Source organism: Fukomys damarensis, unplaced genomic scaffold (assembly GCF_012274545.1).
Source record: "Fukomys damarensis isolate Sample0158 unplaced genomic scaffold, DMR_v1.0_HiC HiC_scaffold_18, whole genome shotgun sequence".
Classification (NCBI taxonomy): Eukaryota; Metazoa; Chordata; class Mammalia; order Rodentia; family Bathyergidae; genus Fukomys; species Fukomys damarensis.
The window spans coordinates 47,239,015-47,258,091 of record NW_022900930.1 but is presented as its reverse complement, the minus strand read 5'-3'; the positions used below and the strand labels follow the sequence as shown (position 1 = coordinate 47,258,091).

The 19,077-nt window shown below is 53.7% G+C and overlaps 1 protein-coding gene across 3 annotated transcripts in view; it reads right to left on the bottom strand.

Moving 5' to 3' along the window:
- LOC104861801 (L-gulonolactone oxidase) overlaps nt 1-18,868 on the bottom strand; it is a 21,993-nt gene extending 3,125 nt beyond the window's left edge. The window contains exons 1-10 of one of the 3 annotated variants that reach the window (XM_010623413.3): nt 18,603-18,868; nt 17,715-17,816; nt 17,097-17,222; nt 16,104-16,198; nt 14,005-14,095; nt 11,413-11,598; nt 7,919-8,026; nt 7,410-7,555; nt 1,483-1,632; nt 1,209-1,373 (exon numbers count right to left, since the gene is read on the bottom strand). In XM_010623413.3, coding sequence (XP_010621715.1) covers nt 1,209-1,373; nt 1,483-1,632; nt 7,410-7,555; nt 7,919-8,026; nt 11,413-11,598; nt 14,005-14,095; nt 16,104-16,198; nt 17,097-17,222; nt 17,715-17,816; nt 18,603-18,605 — 1,172 coding nt within the window. In that variant the 5' untranslated portion in view covers nt 18,606-18,868. Of the gene's footprint in view, nt 1-1,208; nt 1,374-1,482; nt 1,633-7,409; nt 7,556-7,918; nt 8,027-11,412; nt 11,599-14,004; nt 14,096-16,103; nt 16,199-17,096; nt 17,223-17,714; nt 17,817-18,333; nt 18,472-18,602 lie in introns of those variants that run through there. The other 2 variants (XM_010623429.3, XM_010623421.3) reach the window with 2 other exon arrangements.
- Nucleotides 18,869-19,077: the final 209 nt, after the last annotated feature.

The following is a 19,077-nucleotide window of genomic DNA, read 5'->3' as shown; positions in this document are numbered from 1 at the left end:
CCTCTCTCTCTCTCTCTCTCTCTCTCTCTCTCTCTCTCTCTCTCTCTCTCTTTTCTACTCAAGACTGACCTGAGGGACTATTGCCTTTCCCCAGCCCTTTTCACTTATTTACTTGGAGACAGAGTCTTGCTAAATTTCCCAGGCTGGCCTTGAACTTACAGTGCTCCTGTCTCTGCCCCCTGGAGCACTGGGATCACAGGCGTGCACCACCACGTCCAGGGGCACTGACCCCATTTTTAAAAAACCACACGAGCATGTTGAGATGCACCCCCCCCGATGTTCTCATTTCTGACTTAGAATTTGCACAGAGGGAGAAGATAGAGACACACAGGCAGGAGAGCCTGTCCCCTAGGGAGCACGCCACAGCCCCTCCAGGGGATCTCCAGGAAGCCCCCTCTTCAGGCTTTCTGAACCTCCCCTCCCCGGCAGGTTGGGACCCCATGGGCTGCAGGAAAGCCCCCTGGTGAGATTCAGGACAGACAGGGGATGCTGTTCTTTAGCAAAGTCTAAGAGGGGCTGCAATGGAGGAGGGGAGGAGGGGAGGCAGAAGCAGGGCACGTCTGTGTGGCGTGGAATTTCAGGAAATATGAATTTCAGCTACCCAGGCACAGCAGCGCCATCCTGCAGCCCGCTGACCAGAGGAGAAGATGATGCCGCAGCCACGGCTGTGCCTGGCAGAGCTGTCATCGTGGGCAAAGGTGCCCACCAGGCCCCTGGCTTGGAGCAGGAGCCTCTCTCCTGCTGAACAGCACCAGCAGCAGAGTCCTTCCCAACCTCACAGTCGCCGACTGGCACGGACACATGAGATAGGCCATATTCGTCATACTTCAAAAATAGCGGCTAATTCCCAATGAATACGGTCATGAGTGATATTAAAATTACACCAGCACAACATAGGGAAGAGCTGGGGTGTGTTGTAGGTCTGTGGAGTGGAAGTGTTGCTGGGTGTGGTGGTGCACACTAGGATCCCAGCTCTCTGGGAAGCCGAAGCAAAAGGATTGCAAGTTGGAGCCCAGCTGGGGCAGCTTAGACCTGAAAAGGCCTTGGGTTCAGTCCTCAGCATTGTTGAGAGAGGGACGGAGGGAGACTGGTTTCTGGCTACCAGGACCAGCAAGTTCCCTAGAGAAGATGGCATCAGAGGTGGGAAGCAGAGGGGTCCTTCTAAACCCCAGGGCGGGCGTCCTGTGCCCTCGCGGGGAGCCCATCACCTGTACATGATGATGTTCATGTAGCAGCTGTCCCTCTGGAAGCAGGGGCTCAGCAGGATGTCGTCCCCCCGGGTGAAGCGCACCTCCACGGGGTAGTGAGCCATCACCTGGGGCTGGGCTTCCAGCGTGCTCTTCAGCTCCAGCAGGGCCTCCTTGGTCTTCTCTCTGCACTCCGCGCAGGGACACGATCTGGACCTCTGGGCGGGACCCTCCCGCGGCTCCCACGGGGCTCACCACGGGGCTCAATCCCACGGCCGCCTGGCAGGGGCCCTACCTGGGAATGGCCCAGTCCTGGACGTGCTGCTTGAAGCGGCACTCGTAGGTGAAAATCTTGTGGCTGACGTCACTGCTCTCCTTCTTGCGGTTGAACAGCAGCCAAAAGAAGAAGCGGTTGATCCAGCCCACGAGGCATGGCAGGAAGGTGCTGCGGGGACAGAGAAAAGGGACGGCAGCGCCATCATCACCACCCGGTGCCGGGATAAGCCTTGCTCGCCACACGCACGTGGCCTCTGTCACTGCCTAGATCTTGGAAATCCCTCAGGGTGGCACTAAGATGGATCTACACCCTTCTTCCGATAGCTGCATGAGAGTCGGGGGCATTGCACATGCTGCTCTGATGCACCTTCACCCATTAGTGGCTGTCTGCATTGCTCTCGGTCTCGTCACCTCAGGCCATGCTAAAACGGATGTCATTGTCCCCAAATCTCAGCAGCTCACTGGGACCAAGGGCAAGCGCCTTCTAATTTCAGCAGGTTGTCGTCAGATGCATTGCCCTGAAAATTGTGGTATTCGCCTCCCTCCTACATCCTGGGACACCTGTATTGCTGTAAGGATTAGGTGGCCTGTGAGACCAGTATCCTGGCATGGGGTCTTTGGTCTCAGATCCTTGTCCCCCAAAACATTGCTAGAGTTGCCTAGGTAACTATGGAGGAAGGGCTTTGTGGTTCTGGGGCCATGGCAGGAACTGTTACCTGGTTTTTTGTTCTAGAAAATTCATTCACATCACAATCTGCAAAATCTGTATCTGTACACATACATGCTTCCTTTTTCTCTTTATCTGGGAACTAAATGCTCCCCCTGGAACCCTGGAAAGCAGGTCACAGAGCCAGTGGTCTCCCTGCCAGGAGATGAATGGTGCCCCAAACAAGCAGTGACCACATGGGCTGGGCTCAGAGGCCCAGAGGTTTCCTGGAGCTTCTGACCGTAGCTAAGATTTAGAGCCCAATTTATTTGTATGTGGCCTGAGCTCGGGCTCCAGCACACACAGTTAAAGCTGTCCTGCTGAGAAGATGGAAGCTGAGGCCTGGAGAGAAAGCCACACTCTCTTCCGAATCCATCATATTGATGGAGCTGTGGCCTTCAGGCTGGGTGCTCCTCATGCTCCTTGGTCCTTTACTGCCCAGATCTGAAAAGTTGCTTGCTGCATTTCACTTCCTGGGACCTTCTAGGCAAGTATTCATCTTCATGGTTTGGTGACTGGCCCTGCATGTGGGGCCCCCCATGCTACCTGCAGCATCCCTAACCTGAGGACAGGCCTATCCACCACAGAAAATGGGCAGAACTACCCTAATTCCTGGATCCAGACCCAACCTAGATTCAGAACTGCTACAAACACCAGCCTCTCCTGCCTGGGCTGTTTGACCTTGGAGAAAGTGTTATAGCCCAGCCTGGGCTACTGGTGGAGCCAGTGAGGCCAGGGAACCCATTCCAGTGACTCATCATTGCCCTCAATTACAAACCAAGGATGAAGTGTCAACTTCTAGGGATGTAGCAAAAACTACATGGTGTCACTCATATGGAGTGCCTAGGGGTGTGCCCAGAATATAATAAATGCTCAGAAAATTGCTGCCCTTTCCTGCTGAAGGTAGCTGCTGCCCACTCAGGGAGGCATGGAAGAATGAATGGGCACTTGCAACCTGAGCTGACAGGGTGAGAAGTGCAGGGAACAGGAAAGGGGACATTACCAGAACCCCTGCAGTGGGTCCTGGTCTCCTGTGAGCCACTACAGTACAAAACTGATAAGAATAAAGACAAGAAACGAGACTTAGACAAAAAGCTGCATTCGGGCCTGATCTGTGCAGCTCTGAGCAGCAAAAGCAAAGACATCCTGAGTTTGCTACTATTTATTGGGCTCATAGGGAGTATCAGATGACTCAGAGGGTGGAGGCAATCCTAAACTGACAAGGATTTCATAATTGGAGGAAATATCAGATGTCTCACAGGGTGGCGGTAATCCCATGATGATAAGAATCTTATGCTGAAAAGGATCTTAGGTGGATGAGAAGTTTAAACCGATTAAGACGGAGATGAACAAAATAACAGTAGATGGGTGAGTTAAAATGATAAGGGATTTGTCCCAACCCAGATGAAGCCTTTCCCTTTTTGTACTACTACCCGGTTCTCAAAGAACCAATATGTCTTCAGCTGATGTCATCTTGCCCTTGAACACCACAGCGTCACAGGACTATTGAGGCCTCAGACAGCCCTAATCGTAATTTAATTGAGAAATAATTTTTCCCCTAAATTGTATACACTGGCTCTCGACAGAGAAGGAAATGATGAGATGTTCTCATCCACTGGTGTCAGACACTTAGGGCTGGATATAGGCTCATGGTTTTGCACAGTCTGAGCTGGCAGCATCTAGTCTGTAGAGGAGGAGGGAAGCTCTAGAGCAGCAGGAGAGGACCAGAGCCTGGACCTGATCCCTTAACCTATTACCTTTGACCCCACCTTTCCTTTAGAATGGCAACTCGAAGAAGCCCAAGATCATGCATTATATTAGGCCTCTGGGTGAGGATGTGGTAGCTGCATCTCCTCACAAACTGTAAAGTGAATTATCATCTACAGAAGTCTATTAGTTGGATTTATATGAAAAATACTGGTGGACACTTGGGCTCAATTTTTTTGGGCCAAGTAGCAGTGAGTACCTTGAACCAACCAAGGCAGCAGGACTGTGATGTGTCCAGTCTAGGGCTTGAGCTTGAATCATCTCTTGCCTTTTAAAATCTTAGCTTTACACTGAATCCTGAGCACAGCACTTGGACAGTGCCCCAAAGAAATGGTTCTCTCTATATTTTTCCATTATTATTCTCAATTCCAGAGCTAACTACATCTGTTAATCCCACTCTGTCTGGTCAGGGAAGTTTGGAAGTTCCTCCCAGCCTGAGTCTTATTCATCTACACAGGAGCTGGACATCTGCCCTGTGCTTTGTGCTGGTGATATGAACACTAAGGGGCCCTCTGGATGCCTAGGAGTAGCTGGCCTGAAGGCCTAGGACAGTGCCGGTGAACCTATGGTATGTATGCTGCAGTGGGATGTTTGTTATCATCGAAAGCTCTAAAAGGTTCACCATCAGTGGCCTAGAGCTACCATGAAGTGAGTGACTTTATGCTTTGCTATAAAGGAGAGGACCACAGAGAGCAAGTAACTCATGTGAAGAGCTCATTGAAGGACAGAAGTTTGAGCTGTTCAAGGAGAGCTAAGCAGAAGCTCATCAGGTCCACAAGGGAGAGATTTAGAGGAAGTAGAAACCCTTGGAGGAAAGGCTGACCTTTGCCCCAAGGCTGGCAGAACAAGAGAGGAAGATGGTAAAGAGTGTGGATTAAGATCCACTTGCACTTTCAAAACTTACTAGGAAGCTACAGGAATCAAGACAGTGCAATACTGGGTTAAAGACTGACATATGGATGGTAGAGTAGAATTGAGAGTCTAGAAATATACCTTTAAACATTTTTTGTCCATTGATTTTTGACAAGAATATAAAGACAATTTAGTGGGGGAAAGAATAGCCCTTTCATCAAATGGTGCTGGGACAACCGAATATTCACAAGCAAAAGGAGAAAGTTGGACTTCTTCTTCAAACCATACACAATGATAAAAGTAGCAAAAGAGGTAAAACTACCCTGGAACTAAAAGCTATAAAACACTTAGAAGAAAATCTTTGTGATCTTTAAGCAGAAGCAACAAAAGAAAAAAAAAAAGAGGATAAATTAGTAGAGACAGATCACAGAATGGGAGAAAATACTTACAAATCATTCATCTGATAAGAGACTGCTATTTAGAATTAGAATTCTTCCAATTCTGTGATAAAAAGACAACCCAACTTGTAAATTTTAGAAATGGCAAAAAAGCCAGGTATGGTGGCACATACCACAGCACTCTGGGAGGAGAAGCCAGAAGAATTAAAGTTCAAGCCTAGCCTGGAGAGATTAGCCAGACCCTGTCTCAGGTTTAAACAAAAACGAAAACAGAATGAAAATGGCTGGGGATATAGCTTTGTGTGAAGACCTTGTGTTCACTCCCAAATACTGTAAAAACAAAACAAATAAAAATGGGGGAAATCCGAATAGACATTTTTACAAAGAAGATACCCAAATGGTCCTAAGTACTTGAAAATCCTTGCCATCCTTAGTCATCAGGGAGATTCTAGTGGAAACCACCACTTACCCCTTCAAACCTGGTAGGATGGCTTAATGGGAAAAACAGTTAACAATAAGCTTTGTTAAGATGAGAAGAAATTGGAACCCTCATAAAATGCTAGTGGAATTTTAAATTGGCACACGTCCTCTTTAAAACTCTTTGTCAGTTTCCCAAAAGGCATAAAATTACCATATGACTCAGCAACTCCACTCTTGGGCAAATGCCCAAAGAAGTGAAAACATCTGTCTGAATACGAAGTTATACATTAATAGTCACAGCCAAATTATGTATTATGCAGAATTGTCAAAAAGTACAAACAACTCAAAATGCGCATTTGCTGAATAATTGATATAGTTTAGCCACACAATGGAATATTATTTGGCCATAAAAAAGGAACGAAGGATTGACAACTGCTACAACACAAATAACCTGGGAACAGGATGCAAAGCAAAAACTGCAAGGTCACATATTGCCTAATTCCAGCCACACGAAATGCGCAGAATAGGGAAATCTATAGAAAGTAGATTAGTGATTTCCGGGGCAGAGGGAGGGACAATGAGAAGTGGCTCATGAGAAGGGTCCACGGTTTCTTTTCTGGAGCCACGGAATTGTTCCACCACAGATGGAGAGCATGGTCGCTCAACTCTGTGAATACACAAAGAGCCCCTGGTTTGTGCACCTGTAGAGGGGGACTGTCTGGCACGAGAATTAAACCCTAATGAAGCTTCCAATAACCGTTAGTCAGGAGGTGCCATGGCCTGGATTGGGTCTCCTGTGTCAGATGCCAGACACCCGACTACAGTGACGAATCAGATTCAGGCAGCACCCCTGAGACGCTGCCCGGGGTGAGACACACCCGGAGGTATGTGTGGAGGACTGTGGGAGCCAGAGAGAGACTCCTCAGTTGGTCTGGAAACAAGTAGGGAAGGCTCCCCAGAGGAAGGGAGAGGCCAACACCCCAGAAGTGATCAAATGCAATTCCAGGACTGAGAATTCATGTTTGCTTGTCCCTTGCTATTGGAGAGCTGACCCAGAATAAAGTGTCCAGATGAGTATGTGTTCCACGTGGCACCTATTTTATGACATAGTTATGCTACCTGCTCCCAGCCATGGGCTACAGGGAATAAATTTATAGCCCCAGTACTGTGGGGCTGCTCACACTGGAAGTCACCCACAGAGGGTTGTTCCAGAATCACCGTGCTGAAGTAGCCTGGAGAACGATCTCATTCATGACCAGGCTTACTGATATTTATTTGTTCTTCAGCATGGACACTTCTAAATATTCACTGAACCATCCATCCACCCACCTACTAATCCATCCATCTGTCCTTCCATCCATCCATCCATCCATCCACCTTTCCACCCACCCATCTACCCATCCACCCACCAATCCATCCATCCATCCATCCATCCATCCATCCCTCCCTCCCTGCCTGCCTGCCTCCCTCTTCATCTCCACTGAACCTTCTGCATCACAGCATCATTTCAGGTGGGCTCCTGCTGCCACCACCCACCCCTCATTCCCTCCAATCCATTTACTTTCAGCAACTGGGTGGCTATTTTATAGCATCCCCTCCTTCAAACCCTTCTAGTGATTCCACTGCCCTTAAGATGAACGCTGCTCCCCAGGTAATTCACATGTGCAGCGCAGGTGCAAACCACTGCCCCAGTCCCAGGAAGCAGACCCAACTTGCATGCATACGGGCAGGGTGTTTTTCTCTGGTGACCACCACCTCAACAGCACACGGCACATGCTGGGAAACCGACCATCACACTCCTACCTCATCCAGAGCAGGAACTCCAGTAAGTAAAATCCAACGGCATAGTCCCAAAACCAGTTGCCTGAGGACGAGGGGGGCTGGGAAGGAAAATCTGTCATCAGTTCTGCACCGTCAGTGAGGGCTGAGCTGTCTCTGATGTACGCATCCTGATGTCATTGGACAGAGATGTGTTCCAGGTGTGGCTTCATGCGGGGGGAGGAAGGAGAAGAGGGGCAACCCACCTACTGGGACAGATGACACCTCCCTTTACACTGGCTTATCCCTTGGCCACACCCGTACACGTCCCCGCCTGAGGCACACAGGGGTGCCTATTGGCCACCTTCTCTCTGCCCTCTGGCCCGAATGCCTCTTTCCTCATTCTCAGTGACGTTCCTACCACACTGACCCTCACCACAGCGAGGCTTGGCCAGCCGCTCTGGGAGCCAGCAGGGTGTGGGGACTGTGGGTGTATCACCAGCCACCACCCGCTCCCAGACGCTGAGCGAGGTTGGCCACACCACTGTGCCTACCTTGTTGGTGTGGTCCTGGTAGATGACACTGACATTCTCGCTGTGTGGGAACCACAGGAAGCGGAAGTACTCGGACCTCTTCAGATGGCTGTCCAGGTTGTCGAGGACCTGGCCAGGCAAGAGGAAAGTGGAGAGATTGTGTTGGTCACGATGGTGGAGGACGCTGGTAGTTGAGGCCCAGGTTTGCCTCAATTTCTCTTCACCGAAAAAAAAAAAAAAAAGCCAAAACAAAAAAATTTAAAATTGTCCTAACATTGCCAAATGGCAAAGAATGAGTGGTTAAATATACAGGGCATTAAAATGGTCCACTTACATGTTCACTTCCCTAGGTGTGTGGAGGACACAGCGATTTCTTATTTGTCCTTTCTGGAGTAGTTACTAGCTACACAAGTTGGGGAAGTTACCTCACACCTCTGTGCCTCGAGTTCTTTATCTGGAGCTAATAATACCTACCCCAGGATTGCTATGAAGATTGAATGAGCTCATGGCTTGAAAGTCCTTAAAAATGGCACCAGGTACACGGTAAGCACCATACAGGCATAAACCACTGCTTCTAGTACTGCTACTGTTCTGTTGCTGTCACCGTCGCTGTCATCATCATCGTCATCATCAAATGCTTAGTATTAATCAGTGAAATGAGCAGGAGAGCCCTGCCCTACTCTCGCTCTGTCCTGCCCACACTGAGATAGCATCACTGAGCAAAGCTGGTCTCCCTGAAACCCATCAAGCAGATTCAGGACAAGTTTGGAGCCAAAGCAGAGATAGATTTGGGGTTGACAGGAAGCCGTGGGATTGAGAAGAGCACCGGCCCTGGGGTAAATTCTGGATCGAAGTCCACAGTCCCGGCAGTCAGTGTCACAGCGCCCTCCTCCTGACTCTGGTTCCAGGGAGAGGTGACTCCAGCCTCCCATCCGGGATGGCTCCACGATCCAGGACGGACCTTGAGCAGGATTTGGTACGGTACCCCTGCAGTGCTCACCCAGCACTGAGGGTTACTGAGTGGTGGAATCAGCCTGGGCCCTTCTCCCGTCAGGGCTCAGAGACTGTCCTATCTGGAGAATGGTGGTCCCTGGGGTCATGGATGTCCTTGGTCTGACCCGTGTCCCCTGGGAGCACCATCAAAGGGGTCTGGCCACACAGCAGCTGCTTCTTTGGTGTGTTATTCACTGAAGAGCCCTGGGGTGGGGGGTGTCCTTCAAATTGGAGTCACGGTGCTAATGAAATGGTTTTTGAGAACTGGTTACCAGGCTTGTGGGCCAAAGCAGGGGCTTCATGTCTCTGGCTGGGAGAGTTGCCAGCAGGTGGCCACCCAAGAGGATGAGGAGCTTCAGCACAATGAAGCCAGTGTGTCACCGGGACCAATCCTGCTCCTCGGGGACGGGGAGGTGACGCAGGCAGCCAGCTGCACACATTATGGCTTGGCTGGCATAAAGGGCAAAAGGGCGAGAAATGTGTAAAGTTTCCACATCTTCTACCTGGCTTGACTGTGTACTAACCAGGCCATAGAATCAGCATCGCTGTTGTCATACAATGACGCAGGCAAATGCGGGCTCAGCGTGGTGTTTGTAAACAGGAACCTGAGATCTGATTTCATCCTCCCGTCAGTCCCAAAGCACCGATTCCAGCTCTTTAGGGCCCGAGAAGACCCCTTCCCTCTCTTGGGCTTTGAGTAGCATTCAGATAGTATGTCTTTAAGAGAACCAGTATTGGGGAGCACAGGACTGGATCTGAGACGGACCCCGTGTGGGCTGGGTGGGAGGAGGCAGAGAAAATCTCAGAAAAGGATGGGGCTCTGAATCCATTCTTGTCCAGCTGAGCATCACGACCCTGGACTGAACACTGCTATGTGCCTCGGAGAAGCTGGGTGCAAAGCTGCCCGTTGATCTCTGCCCTCCTGAGCTGACGGGACAGCAGCAAGAGGAGGGGTGAAGGTTGAGAGGTGGCGACAATGTCTGTGAGCAAAACAGGGGTGAGCAGCGCATGCAGCCTGGGGACCCAGAATCCACCCCCCAGCAGGGTGGCTCCCCAAGTGTGAGGAGCAGAGAGGCCAGAGGATCCACACACACAGTGCTTCCTTGAAGAGTGACAGGTGTCACAGAGGAGTGGGAGGGGCTCAAACCAAGGACCTCCACGGGCCGCTCCAGACTGCGCAAAAGTGCCGCCAGCACAGCCTCTGTCTGGGGGTGGGAATGAGAGCGCAGGAAGCAGTTTTGCTGGCTCCAAAGTCAGCTCAGAGGGACCTCGGGGAACTTCAAGCACAAGCTTACTTTGAAGACTACAAAACTGAAGCCCAAAGAGTCTGAGGCACTCATCAGGTCAAACTCAGGAAGCAGCCTAGCCAGGCTTGTGGGCTGCCTCCACCTTGTGGAGAGTTTCTGATTGTGTGTGTGTGTCTGTGTGAAGCGTCCACCTGTCTGTTTTGTCTTTTGGGGCAGAGATTGCAGCTGCTATTTCTCATGTGTCCTCACACAGTCAAAGCGATTGGAAGCTTTGAAAAGAACCGGTGCCACTGCTTTAAAGTCACTGAGTCTTCAAGGCTGTCACGTCTAAGTGAGAAGTCTCCACGCTGGCCTGCATTGGAGACGGCAGCCTGGGAAGATGTTCAGCTGATGTGTGTGTGTGCATGGCAGGCACCTAAGTGTGCACAGGTGTGGATATCTGTGAGCTGCTGTGCATGCTGGGGTGGGGAGGCAGCCCGCGAGATCAGGCTCAAGTAGAAGCAGGACTTGGCTGCAATCTCTGCCGGGTCGGCAGAGGAGCAGAGGACAGGCTGGGTGGTAGAGGACTGTCCAGTGCCCAGCTCTGCTGGCCAAAGTCAATTCTCCAGCAAAAATGCAATGCCTTGATCTCCAGGTCAAAATCTTCAGCCTGAAAGCCAGTAAGTTCTCACTGAGGCATGAAAAAAGGATTCAACAGCTGGACAGGACCGTGGGTGCTGGGCAGTGGCCACTGCTGCTGTCTCTTCCTGGCCTGTGACATCCACTTACCCCTTAGTCTTCCCAGTCCTCACTGACCCAGTCTCACCGAGGCCAGCAAGGCCCTTACCAACCTGCTTCTGGACTCCAGGCCCCCCATGTGGACACCCAGCACCTGTGATTCCACATACTTCCCTCTCCTTGGAGTCCACTGCTATCCGGCTGCCCACTCCAGCATGGCCTCTCCACCCTCCTGTCCTGTGAGGCCTCTGCTTTTCCTGCCCACCTCCTGGGAGGCTGGTGACCCCTGTTAGACTGTGTCCCCTCAAATCCCTGTGTTGACCTAACCCCAGTTCCCCCATCTAGAACCAGCACCTCCAAGCAGGCGAGTCCTGGAGGCCCAGATCCAAGGCGTGGTGATAGCCCTGTGTCCTAAGGCCCAGAGTGACCCCCTCAGGGGACAGTCACGCACGCTCGCCTCTCCCCCACCCCCGCCCTAGGGTCTGGTGTCTCCCCAGGCTGAGGAAGGGGCTCAAGGCCGCACAAGCTGAACTCACTCCGAGGCGGAGGGACCAGTACCTCTTTCAGAGTGGAGGGGAAGGAAGTCTCCTGCAGGTGGAATTGCCGCACGCACTGCAGGGTGACGGTGAGGACCACACCCAGACAGCCCAGGTGCACGCGCGCCGCCTGGAACAGCTCGGGGTGGCTGGACGCCGAGCACTCGAGAACAGTCCCGTCCGCTGTCATCAGCGTCAGCGCCACCACCTGGCGGAGGGGGAGCCAGACTCAGACTCGGGCTCGGGCAGCATCCGTTCCCAGACCCCTGGACACAGATACCCCAGAGGAGGCGACTAGGGACCTTGCTGGCCGAGCTTGTCCTCCGGGAACACCTGCCTCACAGTCAGGAGGCCTTGTTCTGCCCCTGCACTGCGGACAGATGGGCTGTAAATCGCCCAGGGCAGAGCCGGCTGTGGGGGCACACGCCTGTAATCCTAGCATCTGGTGGGCTGAGGCAGGAATACTGCAAGTCTGAGTCCTGTCGGGGCCACTAAGCCAGACTCTGTCTCAAAATAAAAGGGTGGGCTCGGGATGCAGCTGTGCCAAGGTCCTGGGTTCGATCCCAGTGCAAAAGAAAAAGGAAGAAAAGAGTTGGAGGTGGGGTTTAGGACTCGGCGACGGGAGCCTCTGGGTCAGCCCAGCCCAGCTGTCCCAACTCAGACCCGGGACCCATCGCGTGCCTGTCCGGGAAATTTAGGCCCCTCCGAGTCCTCTATGGAACCGGCGCCCCCTGCTGGCCACCCCGGTGAGGACCCCGAGGGTTTCTGCCCCGGTCAGATGCACAGCTGGAACCCGACCTCCAGCCTTAGCGCTGCCCTTGGCCTCATTTGTTGTCTCCACGGCCTGCTGCCTGCTGTTTGGAGGGAAATTGCTCCTGACATGTGTAACTGGCGGCCGGAGCGCTGGGCAGGAGAACAGCTCCAGCCTAATTCTGATTGACAGTGACCTGAGTGAGACCAGAGAGGAGAAGCTGGCAGAAACGGGCACGGTGACCAGCCACGGGAGTGAGATTGTCATCGTGATTTCTAAAAACGCCAGATCCCCTGATCCGGAACAGGGAGTGAGAGCCCGGCCGGGTGGTGCTTCACTAGGATCTGGAGTCCCTGAAGGGCGGGCACTGTTCTCAGGGCTGTGTGGCCTTGGCATGTACTCCAACCTCTCTGTTTCCTCCTCTGTGAAGCCGGGAGGGTAGCGAACTCTCTCAGGAGCCGTGAGAATCAACTGAGGATGTGTCAAGCTCGCTGCTAGCTGTCTGGGGCACGGTGGACACCAGGGGTGAGTGTTCCGTGTCATCGCAGAGGTGCAAAATCAAGGGTTTTGATCAACTGCCACTCAGAATTACTAGATGCGATAGAAATATGCAGTGAATGTTTCAATTTTAAAGACTGATTACAATAAAAAAGGTTGTTGTCAGATACCCTCCTCAGAACACCTGCCCCAGCACACACACTGCAAACACTCTCATCCCTTCATGCCTGACGCTTCCTGAAGCAGTTCCAAAAGTCTTTCGAGTGTCTCTATGAAACGCGATAAAATTATTTTTAAAATACAGACAATGCTGCTGCCGGGTGCCATGGAACAGAAAGGCAGACCTGGAAAAAGGTGCTGCGTCCTCCTCACCTCACTCACTGGGGCTGGCACCATGTGACTTCTGGGTCCTCCCCGAAGTCAAACTGACCACAAAGGTGAACACTTTGACTCCATTTCGGACATCGAGGCAGCTACAACAGCGCAACGAAAGACACTCACCAAAGAGGACAGCCAGAGCTGCTGCAGGAGTGGCAGGAGCGAAGGGAGAGGTGCAAGGCAAGGACTTTGAGAGGGATTGATGACAAGCAATTATTTTAATAAATCAATTACTTTTAAATAGTGTGCTTTAAAAAATGTAAACATCCACCATATTTGTAGGCCACGCCTCATATTTCCAGACTCTGCTGATCATGGTGTAGAAACTGAGGTGACCAGGGGAGTGGCAAAGGGGCAGGCAAAGCAAGGGTCCATCCCCAGTGGTTGGTGCCAACTAGGAGATGGGGTGACCCCTGCTGCAACCCACAGAAGTAGGTTTGAGATCCCTGGCTGGCCTTTATTGAAAAGTGTATCTTCATCTTCAGGAGGGTGCACTTGGGGAAAGGCTAAGAGCACAGGCAGGACTCAGATCTGGGATGAGAGCCTAGCTCACTGCTTGCTGGCTTACTGGGTGTCTGAGTATGGTGGGTAGGGAGAGAGAAAGGCAGAGATAGACAGAGACAGAGGACCACAAAGTGGCACAATGGTGGCTGCAGGTTCAGTCCAGGGGACACCTGCGTCCGAAGCTGCCCTCTTGATCACAGCACCTTTTACCTCCTGTGGTATCAGGAGAAGCCTGAAGTCCATGAATGTGAAGTCCTCTGAGGACACTGCTCTCTCCTCCTCGGAGAGCCCAGTGGTACCTGGGGGTGAAGATAGCACCAAAACCCCCAAGATCTTGGCTCCAGAGATGTAGGGGAGCGAGGCCTTGGTAACCATCAGAGCAACCACAGGAGGGAATGGGGCTCCTGGGGGACACCTGCCTTGTCCCTGTCCACTGCAGGGGGACGGTGCTGCACTCACCCTGTCAGGGAGCCAGGGACTCACCTGGGTGGCCAAGATACCATGCCTGATGCCGGTGTTGTGCGTCCCGGAGCCAATGACGCCAGCTGCCGTCACATCTGACACAGCTCCCAGGCTGGGCTCCACAAGAGCGAGGGAGAGGGACACCAGATACCAGTTAGGCTTCTGGGGACAATAGCTGCCCTGTGTTGAGTCTGGGGCCCCCCATCCCTCAACTTGGGGCTCCAGAATAAGGACCTGCTGGCTGTGTATACAGGGCCCCTGAGAGGAGACTGTGCTGTGTGTGTGTGTGTGTGTGTGTGTGTGTGTGTATGTGTGTGTGTCTGTGTGTGTCTGTGTGTGTCTGGGCAAGTTAGTAGCTTCATGAGATCCTGCTTCAAAACAAAATAATTTTTACAAAGTTTGGGGATGTAGCTCAGTGGGAAAGCCCTGGGTTCATCCCTAGCACTGCTTCCCTCAAAAAAGAAGAGGATCGGGCTGGGGATTTAGCTCAGTATTTCCACCACCTGACTTGCAAGCATAAGGACTGGAGTTCGATCCCCGGTACCAAAAAAAAAGAAGAGGATCATAGAAATTCTGCTCTAAGAGATATTCCAGTGCATGGGCAGGAAGGTACTTTCATGAAGATGTTCACCACAGCGTTATTTATAATGACTCAAATGGCCCAAAACAGGGATGGCTAATCTAGCCTAACAGCTTCTTTAGTGGCTGAAGAGGGGTATGAGGTGTGCTTGGGAGGGCTCTAGAAGAGGTGGCGAGAGGGAGGCCCTTGCCTGGGGCAGGGACGGGGAACAGGAAGAGAGGGTGGCGATAACTGAAGGGGAAGGTCAGGTCCAGGTCTAGGAGAAGGACTGGGTGATGCTCCTTGATGATGGGACGAGCAGCATCCTGGACTCCTGTGGCCTGCTGGGCACCCCAACCTATAGACTCAGCTTCCAATAGGACTTTAACACCCAAGGGGCTGAGGGACGTCACCCACAATCACTATGAGGCAGCAGCAGGACTCATCCTTGGGACGCCTTCTCCAGGTCTGGGTCCCCTCTAGTGATGGCCCTGGTGCCCACGTCATCTGGCCCAACACGGTACCCAGGGGTGTGACTTTGGGTGGCCCCGCTCCCTCAGTTTCCTCATCTGCTAATGGGGTCACGGTTCCAGCCCTGCAGGCAGCCGTGTGGGTGAGGGACAGGGACATCACACAGGCTCAGAGCTCCGGCCCAAGGCCAAGGCCTGTAGATGCTAAGAAACTTCATCAGGCTCTGCCCCTCCACCTGCTCCCGGCTTATTCAGGGCTGCCCGTCCCCCGCCTGGCTTTGGGTCTTGCCGCTTTGTCTGCCTGAAGTCCCCTCTTCCTCTCTCACTCTCTTGTCTGCCCTGGACCCTCTGCTGCTGCTGAACCTACTGCCTGTGCTGCACTGGTCAGTTCCTACATCTGTCGACCCTGTGGGGGCTTCCTTGCCACTGAGGTCTAGGCTTCTTCTGTCTTTATGTCTTCAGGGCCTGAACCTGGACGACACATGACCACCGTAAGTGTGTGAGTTTCTACAACTGGTAGGGAGGTAAGAACTGATGGTTTCCAAGGTGCAAGGCAGTGGGGATGTCTCAGGCTGATGGTAAGACAGCTGAGGTGAGCAGACCACCCGCAAGTGAGGACCAACCGTGGCTTCCATTTCTAGCACTAATGACATTGATTAACCAATGTTCAAAACAGCTGCCACCTTTCTAATAGTTGAAATTCATTCCTTTGGCTGCATTTGACTTTTGCATCGATGGAAACTCCATCATCCTGAACCCAGTGATGGAAGGTTAAGTGGAACTCTGGTTAGATAGCCAGGGAGCCCTGCGGCTCATCCTCTCTGTACTTAATTTGTGTGCCTTTGTGTTTTGCTCCCCATTTACTGCAGTTTCTTAGAAAGACTTCACCCACGATGGTATCACCCACGTTCAAGATTTACTTACTGCTTAGCTCAGCTCAGGGCTTTTTCTTTCTATTCACATCCTAAGGCCCCAAACCCGTTTGGAAAAGGAGACAGGCACCCCAAGGAGGGCCCCAGAGAAAGAGATGCATCCTAGAGGGGCTCCTCCCCGCTCCCTAGGAGTGGGGGATGGAGGGGCGGATCCCTTACTTGGGCAGGGCCAGGCCATGCCTGTCCAGCTGCGGGTGCAGCTCCGCCAACAGGATGCCAGCCTCCACCGTCACCTGCTTCTTCTGGGTGTCCACCTGCGCGAGACCAGAGCTTGCTGGGGGCAGGGGGCTCCCCGGTGCCCCTGCCCCACCTCAGACCCCGTGACTGGGCTGTGGGCTCCATGTCTCTTTCTCAGCCCGGAAGCCCCCGGCAAAGGCTAGGTATCGAGAGGGCAGGGCAGACACGCGGCCTGGTGGTCTGTGGGGAGCTGCTGTGTCCTGAGGTTGTAGACACAGCCCCAGGCGGTAGGAAGTTTGCGCTTCGCACGGTCAGAGCTGGATGAGGGCGGAAGGGATCCCAGGCCCTGCGTGTGTCTGTCTGTCTGACTGTGGGGCGTAGCTCATCTGCAGACCTGGAGCGCGGGAATCAGTCGCTGCCAGGCTGCGCTCGTTAGCAGTCAGAGGAAATCAGGGCCATGACTGAGGTTCTCTAAGAGGTAGCCTTTGACCCCGAAAAGACCCAGAGCCTTGCGCTTGGCCTGGGGGAAAGGGAGTTCATCTGGGAAAAAAAATCACAGCTCAGTGCAGCAGGCCAGGTAGGTGAGACCCAGACCCGACCCTCGGGGGCGCCTTTGTCCTGCCTTCCGAGTCGCTGGCAGGCGCCCCTGCTGGCTGGATTGCGCCGATGCAACCCCGCTATAGATGGGCCTGTGCCCAGCTTTCCGGTCCTTGGGCAAGTCATTGAACCTCTCTGATCCTTTCTCCATCTGTAAGACTAGCCAAGTGTCGCTTTGCCCGCATCTGGCTTTGTCAGTGTGCGTCTCCCTTTGGGGCCCTGATTGGCCACTTCTTTTGTGGTTAAGTGGAGAGGAAGCTCTGACAGGAGAGGGAGCCAGGCTGACCTGACTTGAGGCAGGGTTCAGGTGAGGGGTGTCAAGGGCAACCCAAGAAGCAGGCTGTTGCTTTGGGGGCTCTGGGGCGGGGGCTGCAGTACCTGGAGGACCCGGTTCATCTTGCCCATGTGGATCATGAAGCCGTCAGTGCAGGCGATGTCCGAGGGGGAGTGGCCTCCGCCCACCACCTTCACGCGCTTGTTCTGCTGTCTGGCCAGGGCCAGCACCTGCTCCAGGATGACCTGAGTCAGGCCCTTTCCAGGGAGTCCAGAGCGTGCGCAGGGGCCTGGCCCGGCTACAGGGGACGCTGGGGGCTCACTGAGGCACCAGGCCACTCAGAGGTGCCTGGAAGGGCCGGTGCAGAAGGCCAAGGGGCCTCCTGTTGTACTGCGTGGCTTGGGTTCATCCTCCCCCCTGCGGCTCCAGACTTTCCAGTGCGAACCCGATCGCAGTCTTGGCCCCCGCAAAGCCTTCCGGTGTCCGCGTGCGTGCGTGTGTGAGTCTGGGGGTCCCGCAGCAGGTGCTGCGGGCGGTCTCCGGCCAGCGACTGTGCGGAGTGCAGAGGGCTTGGGAAGTCGTAGCGGCGACAGGTGGACCTGGCTTTAGCGGAGTTCGCGGAGCTCACCCCGGCCGGCAGTTCTGAGCTAGGGATGGGATCCAGCCATTTCCAGCCTCCTCCTGGGGCCAGGGCCTGTGCGTGGCGTGGAGGTGACACTCACCTCTCGGACCTCCTCTGCAGACGCGGGCTGATAGTACATCTCGGGGCAGCAGCCGTACGTTCTTGCCCAGTTTTGGAACTGGAAGCCTTTGTGTCCGTGGACCTGTGCAGGAAAGCAGCCAGGCCTCAGCACGGAGGCAGCCACCGGCCGTGCTGTTTCCATCCGCTGTCCCACCACTCCCCCCGGAGCCCCCACTTTTAGGGAGAGAGGCTGAGGCTGCGGCTTCTCTGCCCCCGTCCGCTGCGGGTCAGTGCAGTGGGACAATCAGACCACAGGGGGGATTGGGAGCCCAGGGTCCACGTGCAGGGCCTCCTGTTCTCCTCTCCCTTGACCCTCCTGCTTGGTGGGCGGATGGCACCCATTCTTAGGTGGAAGCGGGTGAATGAGGCCAAGGATGGAGCCTGAGAAGACAGAACTTGGTTCCCTGCTCTGGCAGAAGGGCGCTGTAATGGAGGTGGCCCAAGGAGGACTGGAAATGGGGCCTCAGCTTTCCCCCCATGCCTGTCCAGCAGGGAAGGGGCCCATCAGGGGCCCCAGAGCAGTTCGGCGGGTGGCCTCTTGCCCAGGGCATGGAGCCCTAGAGACAAGACTTCCACCCGTCAGCAAACCTGCCTCCTACCTTATTTAGGCCTTACAAGGATGATGCAAAGTAAGTGATGTTATCCTCATTTTCAGCAGCTAACACTGAGGCTCGGATAACTCTGTAAAAGGCTCGGAGTCCTGCTCAGGCCTTCCTGTCCCACACAGCTCTCAATACCCCAGCCCCTCCCCTGAGCCTCAAGCCCACATCAAGGGGTCCCACAGCCTTCCTCACTGCCCCACACCTGACCCAGTGTTGCCCCCTACACTGATCTCATGGGTCTGGCTGTCCACACCATGGGCCCTTACCATAGCTATAGCAGTCCGGTGGCCTCTTCTGAGTCTGACTTTCTTGAGGAACCAACCCCTGAACAGCAGGAGCACAGAGCAGCAGGTGTGGTGATGGGTACACACACGCCTAGGGGCTGTGAGGTAGCAGTAGGTCTGGGAGTGGGGCCAGGCTCCACCCCACAGGAATAAAGCCAGGACAGGGCAAACAGGGCAGGCCCTGCCCCTGCCTGGGCGCCCCTGACAGGTAGAGAAGTGAGAGCAGATTTACGAGGTGCCTGCTCTGTTTCTGGAAGCTGCCAGAGTTCTGACCCCAGCCCTAGAGATTCTAGAGCCAAAGGACACTCCCATCTGCAGAGCTGTGTCCTTACCCTGTGCTCAGGGAAGCCCCTTGTTTAGCCAGAGGGCGAAAGTTCACTGTCAGATTGGGGTGGGTGGGTGGGAGTGAATGAACAAGTCACCCCACTGTTAAGGAGACAGAATGGGGCTCGGGGGC